The sequence below is a fragment of the Tamandua tetradactyla genome, chromosome 25, assembly GCF_023851605.1.
Source record: "Tamandua tetradactyla isolate mTamTet1 chromosome 25, mTamTet1.pri, whole genome shotgun sequence".
NCBI lineage: Eukaryota > Metazoa > Chordata > Mammalia > Pilosa > Myrmecophagidae > Tamandua > Tamandua tetradactyla.
The window spans coordinates 27,582,219-27,596,532 of NC_135351.1; the positions used below are offsets into that span (position 1 = coordinate 27,582,219).

Below are 14,314 nucleotides of genomic sequence, written 5' to 3' on the forward strand. Positions count from 1 at the left end.
AGAGACCTCTCCCCACCCACCGTCCTTGATGATATGTATTTGTTTTTATCAAGGAGACCCATGTGTTGTTTCCTATGGAGCTTGATGAAAAATTAAAGCTACAGTGACTCCCAGTCTCCTGTACTACAACATGCACACCATCACTACTCCCCCACAGCCTGAAGCAGTGTGGCTGCAGGGTGGCTCCATTATTCCATGTGCAGTTACTGCTGTTTCCATGAGTACATGCTAAGGACAGACAGCGGGTCCATCTTCCTCAATTTCCAAGGCTGGCTTCTCCTACATCCTGTGCTGTTGGTGCTTGTGCCTCAGAGACTGCAGCCTGGACCCTTTTCTCTTTTTACACTCTCCCTAGGAAATCTTCTGCACTCCCATAGCTTCACCTTTTATCTATTGGCCCAAAACTCCCACATTTATATGTCTAGCCTTAGACTCTCTTCCAACCTAAGACCAATGTCTCCAGTTGCTTATTCAGCTGGATATTTGCCTGGCAATCTCAAACTCAACATGTCCAAAATGCAACTCTGATCTTCCTTCTAAACCATCTCTTCTTCCAGGGTTCCCTAACTCAGCACATTCACCGCAATTCACCTTCTCTCTTCTGCCATAATCATGGGTTTCAACTTTACCTTTTCGCTTTAGTCAATTACCAAGTCCTACCCATTTTATGTCCCAAATATCTCTCCAGACTATCCTCTCCATAGTCATTGCACCTGGCCTGGTCCCATGCCCACCCACCCCCCACCAAATCTTTTAGGGATGCTTTCTGCAGCTTCCAATGCTCTTCCTGCTTCTGCTCTTCCCTCCTATAATCCATTCCCCAAGGGGAAGCCAGAGTGATCATTTAAAAATGAATATTCCCCCCTGGTTTAAAAATCATCAATAATTCCCCATTTCTTAAAGAATGAAGTAAAAACTCCTTACACGGCTGACAAGGTCAGCCCCTGCCTACCCCTCCGGACTGATCTAGAATCACCGACCACCTCATCCAACCTGCTGCAGGCACAGTCACTTCTGATAGTTCTTTCAATGCACCAAGCAACATCAGTCTTCCAAATGTTTTCCCCCTTGTTGGAAAATTTTCCTAACCCCTCCATTTCATCTGGCTAAAGCATATGTATCCTTCTGCTCTCAACCAAAATATCACTTCCTAAGAGCGGTTCCCCTAAACTTCCAGGTTTGGTTCACCTCTTAAAAGTCCTCATAGAACCTTGCACTGCTCTCTCATTCTTCACAGCTGAAATTTAATAATTATTGTATCATGTTTTTAATGTGTCTCTGATATGAAAGCTCCCTGAGGGTAGGTAATATGTCACTGTTTTTATTTCCAGGGCCTAGCACAGTTCCTGGAACACATTCGTCAAAGGAATGAAGAATGACCAGAATGCATTTTTGCTTCCAAGAAATACAGACGAGGACTCAGAAGAATATAATACAGATGAGGACTCAGAAGAATATAATTTGCTTCTCTGGAAGACCCAAAATACCAAGGGAAAAGCCTTGTTTCCAGGTCCCGTTAATGTTGACTTTCAGCATTTGGCAGTCCCTGTGTCTTCCTGTCTGTCCAATTTCCTTTGCTTCTAAGGACTTCAGCCAAATTGGATTAAGGTCCACCCTTATTCAGTTTGGACATACTTTAACTAATCTACAAGGGTCCCATTTACAAATGGGTTCACACCCACAGGACCACAGATTAGATCCTGAATGTACCTTTTGCTGAGGACACGCAATTCCCAACAGTAACCAATGTGCTATGGAGCTAAAGAGGTAAGTAAGGTGAGAGACTAAGGAATTTTAACGTTGTTACATAGGTGCAGAAATCTTCTGGAATTCTATCTTGTCTTACAGAGAAAAGGAAGATGGTGATCAAAGTCCCATTTTTCACCACCCTACTAAAACTGCTCTTACCAAAATCACCAGAAAGCTCCACAGTGCCACACCCAAAATAAGCAATTCTCATTTTATCTGTCTGTAGATCTAACTATTTAAAATAATTGATCACTTCCTCATTCTTGAGACAATTTCCTCTTTTGGCTTCTAAGAGCCCACTTTTTTCTGATTTTACTCCTACTTCCTTCTTGTACTTTCCTGCTGGATTCATCTCCTCTTCCTGACTATTAAAGCATTCAACCTTAGGATCTTTTCTCTTTGCTGTCTAATTCACTTCTTAATAGGTCTTATTCAATCTTACAGCTTTAAAAGCTTCTATATAACCCCCCAGAACTCCAAACTGCTTACTAGACATCTATACTTAAATATCTGTCCAGTAGTTTTAACACGTCCAAAACCAAATGCCATGTCATAACCTGCTCTCCATCCAGACCTGTTCCTGTCCAAAATTCCCTATCTAAGGACTTCAGCCAAATTGGATTAAGGTCTACCCTTATTCAGGTCCACCACCATGACTCAGCTGTTCAAGCTAAAAAAATCTGAAGTCAACTTTTATGCCTCTCCCTCTTAGATCATCTTATCAACTCAATCTTCATAATATAGCTCCAAGGCCATCCCTTCTTTTCTCTTCAACTTCCACTCAATCCAAACCACCCTTACCATCTCTCTCTCTGCCCAGCTATAGTCTCCTTTCCACACTGCCAGAGTGATCCATTTAACTTTAGATCATTACCTCTGTGCTCTAAGTCCCCCGATGGACTGTCATGAATGACAAGCTATATGTCTGGCCTTGTCTCAGAGTTTTTCTAAGGCTCTGAAAGGGACAGCTAAGATAGAATTGTTTCATGTGTTGGAAGCAAAGTTTAGAAAAAGAGTTACCATATATTCAATGTTTTTGAAAGATTTATTTCATCTCTAAAGCCTTATTAAAATGAAAAATCTACCTGCCATGTTCTCTGTAACCAAGGCTCCTTCCAGATTTCAAGTCCTCTGAAGCAATGTTTGAAGTCCTCTTCGTGAGTGAATGGAAGCCTGTGAAACTCCTAGCAATGTTACTATTACAGGGACAAATCAACTCACATTTAAAAAATGTGTTTATACCGTATTTAATCAATTCTAAGGCCCACCTTTTCTCGTATTTTTAACACCAAAAGTAGGATGCACGTTACAATTGTTGGAATTAGAAATGCACAATTACTGTCATTAGAACGTATAGTTTACCAGTGATTTTTCCTTTCTTTGCATTACAGAGTAAGGGCTATCGTGAAATTGATGCTTTCTTAGATTTGATTAATACGGAGTATAAATCCTGTGCGTGTATGTTCCAAACTCTTCGTTATCAAGAATTGATAATCAAGAATTGATAAAGAAGCATTTGGAACCCATCGTTCCATATGTCAGTTAATTATTTTTGCTACGTTAAATTTAAATATAAATTAAATTAGTTGGGGATGGTTTTAACTTCCTCGCTTCAAAATTGCAAATTTCAACATGAATGAAAACGCAGAGCATTATACACGATGCTTATTTCTTCCCATGTAACCGTCGTTCGACAGTTACCTGTAAACGCGCCCCACCTTAGGACCCGCCCAGCCCCACTTTAGAGGATCGGAACTCCTATTGGCCACGAGACCAACGCGGCACACCCCGCAAGGCTCCTTCCGAGCATGCGCGGGAAGAAACACACCGCACGGTGCTCTCCGCGCATGCCCGGTAAGAGCAGCCGCGGCTTGGGCGCCGGCTCTAGAGCTGTGTTCAGGCTTGACCCGCTGCTATCCGGCTGCAGCGTCCTCCTAGCTCCAGCGCCATGGAATGCCTGCGCAGCCTCACCCGACTGCTGCCCCGCCCGGTTGGGCTTTCCCGACGATGCTTGTGCGCCCAGGCCTTGGCCTCCACCCGCGGGGCTCACCCCGTTGCCGCCGCAGCCGAACTGCTTGGGAGGAGCCCGGTTCCGCAGCTGTGCGGGCCCCGCCGGTTCCGCGTGGCAGGTACCGCCTCTCCCCGTCCCGCAGGCCTGCCACGCCGGCCTTGGAGGGCCCTTAGGTCCCCGCCCCGACGGGCCGGCCTTGCTGTGGCCGCCAGCGCCGCGTCCTCGCCGCCCTCGCCGCCCTCGGGCGCCGGGTCACCTTCTGCCCGTGTGCACAGGTCCTCGGGCTGAACCGCGCCCTCCCGCTTGTGGCGTGAGCGCGTTCCTCGCTCGCGACCCTCCCACCTCTCCGCGCTCTCCCGGTTCCTTTCCAAGTCGGTAGTTGGAACTCGAAAGAACCCTGGGAGGCGCTTGGTGGGTTGCGACCGCGTACATGCGGTCCCTGGGTTACCGCCCGCCTTAGAAGCTCCTCCGAGAAGGACTTTCAAACAAGAGTTGTGCCCTTAGAGGCCAAGTTTTTCCTACCCGTTCCTTATACCTGCCTCTAGACACATTTACACCATTGCCCAGTTAGGCAGGTACGGACGTGGGGGTGCAGGTGGAAGTGGGGCTGAGAACTTCTTGGTGAGAGTTGCTCCTGAGAAAGATCTCACTTTATTTTCAAATATTATGTAGCGATCCACCAGAGGGGTCAGAGTTGCGGGCAGGGGATAAGGAATCCGAGTTGCTGTTCAAAAGTATAGTGATGCATTTAACATTCAAAGATTTTGGTGCTGATATTGATGAGAAATAAAACTGTATGCCTTTTTCAAAAATACAGGCATATCCTAAAATACGTGCTCGCGGTTACAGTCTAAAAAACCTTCCAAACTAACTCATCACCACTGTCTCTTTCCCAACTCTGCGTCCTGACATTGGTAATTCTTTCTGAGTTGATTTATAGCCCCTGTTCTGACCCATGAAATACTTGAGAACCCAGTTTTTGCCCACTTAACTGGGAGGGCTTTCGGACCAGTACTAAGAATCAGATTCCTAGTAAAACTTTTTCTGACCTGTGACTTATTAGCAAATGATGATTTGTAGCTCTGCCTTTTACTTTTATTCAGCTGACCCTTATAGTTTATATTTGTAGAAGGCAAAAAACAACCCTTAACAAATCATATGAATTATTAAATACATATATAGTTGGAAGGAATAAGATCGGAAGTGAGAATATATCTACATATTCTCTGAAGTCAGCATGATTTCTTTGGAAGCATAAAATAATTGGTGATATTTTTACCCCTTCTGTATTCACCTTACATTTAGTATTTTTAAAAGTGTCTTTTGTCAGTTATTAAATTTACTTGATTTTACCTTAGCGAACTTCACCTTGATCTGATTGCACATTTTATATGGATTTATTTTCAAATGTAGATTTGTCTTCATTTCAGTTGAGTGGGGTATATCAAAAGTACTCATTATACACTGTATCTGATATACATAGAAAATAAGTAAAATTTATCAATTTTGTAATTAATAGGTCAGTGCCATCATTAGAATGTTGAAAGATCAGGTGGTAATTGGAACCATTATTTTTAAAATATAATTTGCATGAAGAACCTTCTTAAATTGTATAGAAAAGAAGCCTGGAGATTTTCTTTAAGCTCAAAACATTGTGTTGTGTATTTATTCATCCAACTCTGAGGTATCAATAATAATTAGAAAGGAAAAGAATGGTTAGAATCAATAAATTTTTCATCCACACCATTAATTTTAAAATCCTTCCCTGCCAAACCTAACAAAATTCCTACAGATATTAAAATTAGTTGATAAAGAGTGTTTCATCTTTTTCCCAAAGCAAGAAGGTTCAAAGAAATAATAAAACAGTCGGAAGGTTTCCACATACTACGAGAGTTGTATCTCACCTACGCGTGAAAAACCAATTGTGTAACCATAGAGAATTTTCATTTATTCTTCAGGTGAAATGCTCCGGTTTAGAACTTCTGATGTCACTCAAGCCACTTTAGCCAGTGTGGCGCCAGTGTTTACTGTGGTGAGTATGTATGGTACGTTTGATCATGTATAGAGGGCACTTCCCATGCTTATTAAGTTAACTGGATTCGATTGTTGGCCAAGATAGTAAGTTTTGTTTTTTTTTTTACATGGGCAGGCACCAGGAAGCGAACCTGGGTCCTCTGGCATGGCAGGCAAGCATTCTTGCCTGCTGAGCCGCCGTGGCCCGTAAGTTTTGTTTTTTAGTGAATCATTATAAATCTCGTTGTCTTTGCATTGTGGGTAGCCAGTAACTTGACTACCAGTTAAATGCTAAGTAAAGTTCTTAAAACTTGACTAGTGACTGTGGCACTCTTTTAATGATAGGTCATTCGAATCACACTGTTCAGAGCTTCCTGCTTGAGCACTCAAGATTTTGTTTCTACTTTGAGATCCTTGAAGGCTTTAGCAATAGAAAGCTTTGAACCTGTGCTGTATAGGATATTAAGCAGAAGCATCTTGGAGGCAGTGCAGTGTAGTATTTAAGGGTGCATGCTTTGAAGGGTCCTGATCTCTGCAACTTTATTTCAGATGGCTCAGGAGAAAATTGATAGGAATAATATGTGCCACATGTATACATATGTGTGTATATTTAGAGAGAGAGGAGGAAAAAGGGCAGTGAGGCAAAATGTTAACCAAGGGTGACCCTCAGTTTATAGATGGGAACTAGTTGTAATATTCTGGCAACTTTTTGGTAGGCTTTTAATTTAAAAAAAAAAAAGCTTGATTGTTTTTGAAAAAGAAGTGTATATGCTCTGAGACACACTTCCTAAATCCTTCTTCCTCCCTCTTACCATAAACTGAATGTACTTGGACAATTATATTAATATCTTTATGCCTAGGTTTGCTCATTTGAAAATTGGAGATTGATAGCTCTTAGCTTATAAAATTGTTTTGAGGATTAAATTAGCTCATACATGTAAAATGTAGAATAGTTCCTGGCATATAATAAGCATTCATTATGTATTAGTATGTGCTAGCTGTTGACATCATTGTTCTCATTTAGGCTTATTAACATAAGACATTTTCTTTGTAAACTACAGAACAAGATCACCCCCAGAATTATATGTAAAGGTTATCACTGTCACATAATGTTGTTATGGAAGAGTTGGGCAGTTTAATTAAAGAATACAAAATCGAATGTTAAATTTTGAAGGGAGGTTCACTGCTGGTGAAGTAATTGCCTACCAAGAACATTGAAGAAAATCAATTGATGGTATTAGAAATAAGAGAGTTTAGAAAGTGAGCTGATTACAAAGTAAATTTTTTTTCTAAATCATTGCTTTTATTGATTCTATTTTTTTAATCAGGAAAAAATCCCATTACCAGGGTCGGGGTAGGGAATGGGGAGTTAATGCTTAATTGTTATAGAATTTCTATTTATGGTGATGGAAGAGTTTTGTTAATGGATGGTGGTAATGGTAGCACAAATTGTGAGCATAATTAATAATACTGAATTATATATTTGAATGTGGTTAAAAGGGGAAATTTTAGGTTACATATATGGTACTAGAATAAAAAATTAGAAAAAAAATTGGACTTACACCACCAATAGTGAATTCTGATTTCAAGCATTACAGAAATCTGTTCCCCCTACTTTAGAGGACATACATGCATTTTGTGCTTCATGTTCTCTCTTCAAACTAACAGAAGAGCCCTTTTCTGCAAATCTTTGATTTTGCAACACCTACCAGGGAGACTTCTTAGCCTCATCTAGGCAGGCCACACTTGGTTTGACTGAGTCTACTCAGAAGCTGATAGGACAGGAACCACAGCATGCCAGCAGGGTAGCCTTGGGTGTTTTCGCTTGGAAAGAATTCCTTGCAGCAATCAGGGACTTCTCTGGCACTCCAGTGACAGTTTAGTGCAAAGGTGGGAGTGAGATCCACCTTGACTTAGAATACCCATACTCCATACCAGGCTACCAGTCAGTGATCAGTTTTACCATAGGGAATGTTGCCTAATAATACAGCTGATACTCCTTTATCACATCTCTAGGGGAGCTGAGATAGAAAGTTAATCCAAGATCAGATTTGTCCTTAGTAAAAGAAAAAGGGTGGGGTTTTTTTTGTGTGTTAGTTTGGGTGAATGTACCAGGAATCAAACCCAGGTCTTTTGCAAGGCAGGTGAACATTCTGCTACTCAACCACCTGTGCACCCCTTTTTCCCTCTTGTCTTATAGCTGGATAACTTAAAGAAGGGTACTTATAGTTTATATCTGCCTCTGAATAAGTTGGAGTGAAATAATACTCTTTTTTTTAATTATCTCTTTAGACAAAATTTGACAAATCGGGAAATGTTACTTCTTTTGGTGAGTATCTTTAATTATTTTCTTCTGAATCACTTTTTTTCAGAAGTGAATGAGTGAATCTGATAGGAATCAAGAAATAAGAATGTTTGAATGGAGTATTCTTTGTCTAGTGAGTGTATTAAAGCAGATCTTTCTTCAACATTTGTCCATCAGCCCTAATTGGAACTGGCCACCCCTGACTGTGCTTATTCTCCCAAATTTTTTTTTTTTGGTGACGGGAGGAACTTTTGTCTGTCAAAGCTTCAGGGGATATTTTGGAGAGCAGTGGATAATGTAGAACTGGCTCTAGCTCACAAAGACTTGTGCTGTTTTCCCTTTTGTTTCTCTTCCAGTAGTCTCCCTTTCATGCGGTACTAATGTTCATTCTCTTCCTGTGTTGTGATTAAGGGGGAATCATATCATATCACTGACACTGCGGTGGCAATGAATAAAGAGAGCACACTGGATGGCAGGCAAATGGAACTCCACTGCATAGGGCTGTGGACAGTTAACTTTTTTTTTAATTACAAAATTGTATTCATATTCATTACAAAATCTCGAACTAAAGTCTTGGCCTCGAGCCCCTTCTGAATCATTGAAAGATGGTAGCAAGAGAATTCCCTTCTCTCATGTCATGTTGTCTGAGATCCAGGCCTTGAGAATTTGTATCTGTGGTGTAGCTGGAAATGCTATCCTGGGCTTTGAAACCTCATTTGCATCTCATTGGGACAGTTGTCTTTTTCGTTTGTTCAATGGGGAATGTTTTTGATTTCCATTTAATGGACCACTTTTTTTTTAAGCAGTTTATTAACATATCATTCAGTCTCCCCAGCACGTACAATCAGTGCATCAGCATAATCACAGTCTTGTGCTTTCATCATCACAATCAATTTTAGAACATTTTCATTGCTTGAAAAAGAAAAGTCTTGTGACCCTTATTCCCCCTATTATTGACCCTTAGCGTCGTGATACCTTTGTTAAAATTGATGGAAGAATATTAAAATATTACTGTAAACTATAGTTCATAGTTGTGTTAGGTGGATTTTTTCCCCATATGTCATCCTATTATTAGCACCTTGTAATAGTGACATACGTTTGTTCTGGTTTATGGAAGAACATTCTTGTATTTGCACTATTAACTACCTTCACAGTCCACAGCAGGAATCACTGTGTTTTACATAGTGAAAAGTCCTATGTTTCATCCTCCAACTTTCCTTCTGGTGACATGAACGACCCTAAACCTTTTTCATCCACAATCACATGCAAAATTCAGCACTGCTAATTACACTAACAGTAATGCGCTATCCATTTCCAAATACTTGCAATCTACCTTATTAAAAATTCTGCAAAAATTAAGAACAGCTTCCCATTTCTACCTTAGTTCTATCTCCTGGTAGCTGATATGCTAGGTGTTTATACCATGTGCTTGCTCATTATATTTAGCTCCTATTAGTGAGATAGTACAATATGTGTCCTTTTGTGTCTGGCTTATGTCATGCAATGTAATGTCCTCAAGGTTGATCTTTTTTTTTTTAATTAAAAAAAAATTAACACAAGATTTAGAAATCATTCCATTCTACATATGCAATCAGTAATTCTTAATATCATCACATAGATGTATGATCATCATTTCTTAGTACATTTGCATTGATTTAGGAAAAGAACTAGCAAAACAACAGAAAAAGATATAGAATGTTAATATAGAGAAAAAAATAAAAATAATAATAAAAAATAAAATATGTATATAACAAAGGAAAAAGAAAAAACGAAAGACACATCAAACAAAAAAAAACTATAGCTCAGATGCAGCTTCATTCAGTGTTTTAACATAATTACATTGCAATTAGGTATTATTGTGCTGTCCATTTTTGAGTTTTTGTATCTAGTTCTGTTGCACAGTCTGTATCCCTTCAGCTCCAATTACCCATTATCTTACCCTGTTTCTAGCTCCTGATGGTCTCTGTTACCAATGACATATTCCAAGTTTATTCTCTAATGTCGGTTCACATCAGTGGGGCCATACAGTATTTGTCCTTTAGTTTTTGGCTAGACTCACTCAGCATAATGTTCTCTAGGTCCATCCATGTTATTACATGCTTCATAAGTTTATTCTGTCTTAAAGCTGCATAATATTCCATCGTAGGTATACGCCACAGTTTGTTTAGCCATTCGTCTGTTGATGGACATTTTGGCTGTTTCCATCTCTTTGCAATTGTAAATAAGGCTGCTATAAACATTGGTGTGCAAATGTCCGTTTGTGTCATTGCCCTTAAGTCCTTTGAGTAGATACCTAGCAATGGTATTGCTGGGTCGTATGGCAATTCTATATTCAGTTTTTTGAGGAAACACCAAACTCCCTTCCACAGTGGTTGCACCATTTGATGTTCCCACCAACAGTGGATAAGTGTGCCTCTTTCTCCGCATCCTCTCCAGCACTTGTCATTTTCTGTTTTGTTGATAATGGCCATTCTGGTGGGTGTGAGATGATATCTCATTGTGGTTTTGATTTGCATTTCTCTAATGGCCAGGGATATTGAGCATCTCTTCATGTGCCTTTTGACCATTTGTATTTGCTCTTCTGAGAGGTGTCTGTTCAAGTCTTTTTCCCATTTTGTAATTGGGTTGGCTGTCTTTTTGTTGTTGAGTTGAACAATCTCTTTATAAATTCTGGATACTAGACCTTTATCTGATATGTCGTTTCCAAATATTGTTTCCCATTGTGTAGGCTGTCTTTCTGCTTTCTTGATGAAGTTCTTTGATGCACAAAAGTGTTTAATTTTGAGGAGCTCCCATTTATTTCTTTCTTTCTTCAGTGCTCTTGCTTTAGGTTTAAGGTCCATAAAACCGCCTCCAATTGTAAGTTTCGTAAGATATCTCCCTACATTTTCCTCTAACTGTTTATGGTCTTAGACCTAATGTTTAGATCTTTGATTCATTTTGAGTTAACTTTTGTATAGGGTGTGAGATACGGGTCCTCTTTCATTCTTTTGCATATGAATATCCAGTTCTCTAGGCACCATTTATTGAAGAGACTGTTCTGTCCCAGGTGAGTTGGCTTGACTGCCTTATCAAAGATCAAATGTCCATAGATGAGAGGGTCTATATCTGAGCACTCTATTAGATTCCATTGGTCGATATATCTATCTTTATGCCAATACCATGCTGTTTTGAGCACTGTGGCTTCATAATATGCCTTAAAGTCTGGCAGCGCGAGACCTCCAGCTTTGTTTTTTTTCCTCAAGATACTTTTAGCAGTTCAGGGCACCCTGCCCTTCCAGATAAATTTGCTTATTGGTTTTTCTATTTCTGAAAAATAAGTTGTTGGGATTTTGATTGGTATTGCATTGAATCTGTAAATCAATTTAGGTAGGATTGACATCTTAACTATATTTAGTCTTCCAGTCCATGAACACGGTATGCCCTTCCATCTATTTAGGTCTTCTGTGATTTCTTTTAACAGTCTTTTTGTAGTTTTCTTTGTATAGGTTTTTTTGTCTCTTTAGTTAAATTTATTCCTAGGTATTTTATTCTTTTAGTTGCAATTGTAAATGGGATTCGTTTCTTGATTTCCCCCTCAGCTTGTTCATTGCTTATGTATAGAAATGCTACAGATTTTTGAATATTGATCTTGTAACCTGCTACTTTGCTGTACTCATTTATTAGCTCTAGTAGTTTTGTTGTGGATTTTTCTGGGTTTTCGACGTATAGTATCATATTGTCTGCAAACAGTGATAGTTTTACTTCTTCCTTTCCAATTTTGATGCCTTGTATTTCTTTTTCTTGTCTAATTGCTCTGGCTAGAACCTCCAACACGATGTTGAATAATAGTGGTGATAGTGGACATCCTAGTCTTGTTCCTGATCTTAGGGGGAAAGTTTTCAATTTTTCCCCATTGAGGATGATATTAGCTGTGGGTTTTTCATATATTCCCTCTATCATTTTAAGGAAGTTCCCTTGTATTCCTATCTTTTGAAGTGTTTTCAACAGGAAAGGATGTTGAATCTTGTCAAATGCCCTCTCTGCATCAACTGAGATGATCATTTGATTTTTCTGCTTTGATTTGTTGATATGGTGTATTACATTAATTGATTTTCTTATGTTGAACCATCCTTGCATACCTGGGATGAATCCTACTTGGTCATGATGTATAATTCTTTTAATGTGTTGTTGGATTCGATTTGCTAGAATTTTGTTGAGGATTTTTACATCTGTATTCATTAGAGAGATTGGTCTGTAGTTTTCTTTTTTTGTAATATCTTTGCCTGGTTTTGGTATGAGGGTGATGTTGGCTTCATAGAATGAATTAAGTAGCTTTCCCTCCACTTCGATTTTTTTGAAGAGTTTGAGGAGAGTTGGTACTAATTCTTTCTGGAATGTTTGGTAGAATTCACATGTGAAGCCGTCTGGTCCTGGACTTTTCTTTTTAGGAAGCTTTTGAATGACTGATTCAATTTCTTTACTTGTGATTGGTTTGTTGAGGTCATCTATTTCTTCTTGAGTCAAAGTTGGTTGTTCATGCCTTTCCAGGAACCCATCCATTTCATCTAAATTGTTGTATTTATTAGCGTAAAGTTGTTCATAGTATCCTGTTACTACCTCCTTTATTTCTGTGAGGTCAGTGGTTATGTCTCCTCTTCCATTTCTGATCTTATTTATTTGCATCCTCTTTCTTCTTCTTTTTGTCAGTCTTGCTAAGGGCCCATCAATCTTATTGATTTTCTCATAGAACCAACTTCTGGTCTTATTGATTTTCTCTATTGTTTTCTTATTTTCAATTTCATTTATTTCTTCTCTAATCTTTGTTATTTCTTTCCTTTTGCTTCCTTTGGGGTTAGTTTGCTGTTCTTTCTCCAGTTCTTCCAAGTGGACAGTTAATTCCTGAATTTTTGCCTTTTCTTCTTTTCTGATATAGGCATTTAGGGCAATAAATTTCCCTCTTAGCACTGCCTTTGCTGTGTCCCATAGGTTTTGATATGTTGTGTTTTTGTTTTCATTCGCCTCGAGATATTTACTAATTTCTCTTGCAATTTCTTCCTTGACCCACTCGTTGTTTAAGAGTGTGTTGTTGAGCCTCCACGTATTTGTGAATTTTCTGGCACTCCGCCTATTATTGATTTCCAACTTCATTCCTTTATGATCCGAGAAAGTGTTGTGTATGATTTCAATCTTTTTAAATTTGTTGAGACTTGCTTTGTGACCCAGCATATGGTCTATCTTTGAGAATGATCCATGAGCATTTGAGAAAAGGGTGTATCCTGCTGTTGTGGGATGTAATGTCCTATAAATGTCTGTTAAGTCTAGCTCATTTATTGTAATATTCAAATTCTCTATTTCTTTATTGATCCTCTGTCCAGATGTTCTGTCCATTGATGAGAGTGGGGAATTGAAGTCTCCAACTATTATGGTAGATGTGTCTATTTCCCTTTTCAGTGTTTGCAGTGTATTCCTCACGTATTTTGGGGCATTCTGGTTCGGTGCATAAATATTTATGATTGTTATGTCTTCTTGTTTAATTGTTCCTTTTATTAGTAGATAGTGTCCTTCTTTGTCTCTTTTAACTGTTTTACATTTGAAGTCTAATTTGTTGGATATTAGTATAGCTACTCCTGCTCTTTTCTGGTTGTTATTTGCATGAAATATCTTTTCCCAACCTTTCACTTTCAACCTATGTTTATCTTTGGGTCTAAGATGTGTTTCCTGTAGACAGCATATAGAAGGATCCTGTTTTTTAATCCATTCTGCCAGTCTATGTCTTTTGATTGGGGAATTCAGTCCATTAACATTTAGTGTTATTACTGTTTGGATAATATTTTCCTCTACCATTTTGCCTTTTGTATTATATATATCATATCTGATTTTCCTTCTTTCTACACTCTTCTCCATACCTCTCTCTTCTGTCTTTTCATATCTGGCTCTAGTGCTTACTTTAGTATTTCTTGCAGAGCTGGTCTCTTGGTCACAAATTCTCTCAGTGACTTTTTGTCTGAGAATGTTTTAATTTCTCCCTCATTTTTGAAGGACAATTTTGCTGGATATAGGAGTCTTGGTTGGCAGTTTTTCTCTTTTAGTAATTTAAATATATCATCCCACTGTCTTCTAGCTTCCATGGTTTCTGCTGAGAAATCTACACATAATCTTATTGGGTTTCCCTTGTATGTGATGGATTGTTTTTCTCTTGCTGCTTTCAAGATCCTCTCTTTCTCTTTGACCTCTGACATTCTAACTAGTAAGTG

At 39.0% G+C, this 14,314-nt stretch overlaps 1 protein-coding gene across 5 annotated transcripts in view; it reads left to right on the forward strand.

Annotated features, from left to right (window-relative positions):
• The first annotated feature begins 3,592 nt into the window (after positions 1-3,592).
• MRS2 (magnesium transporter MRS2) overlaps positions 3,593-14,314 on the forward strand; it is a 76,938-nt gene continuing 66,216 nt past the window's right edge. For all 5 annotated transcript variants that reach the window (XM_077143755.1, XM_077143757.1, XM_077143754.1 and 2 more), the window contains exons 1-3: positions 3,593-3,878; positions 5,719-5,792; positions 8,066-8,102. In XM_077143755.1, coding sequence (XP_076999870.1) covers positions 3,698-3,878; positions 5,719-5,792; positions 8,066-8,102 — 292 coding nt within the window. In that variant the 5' untranslated portion in view covers positions 3,593-3,697. The remainder of the gene's footprint in view (positions 3,879-5,718; positions 5,793-8,065; positions 8,103-14,314) is intronic.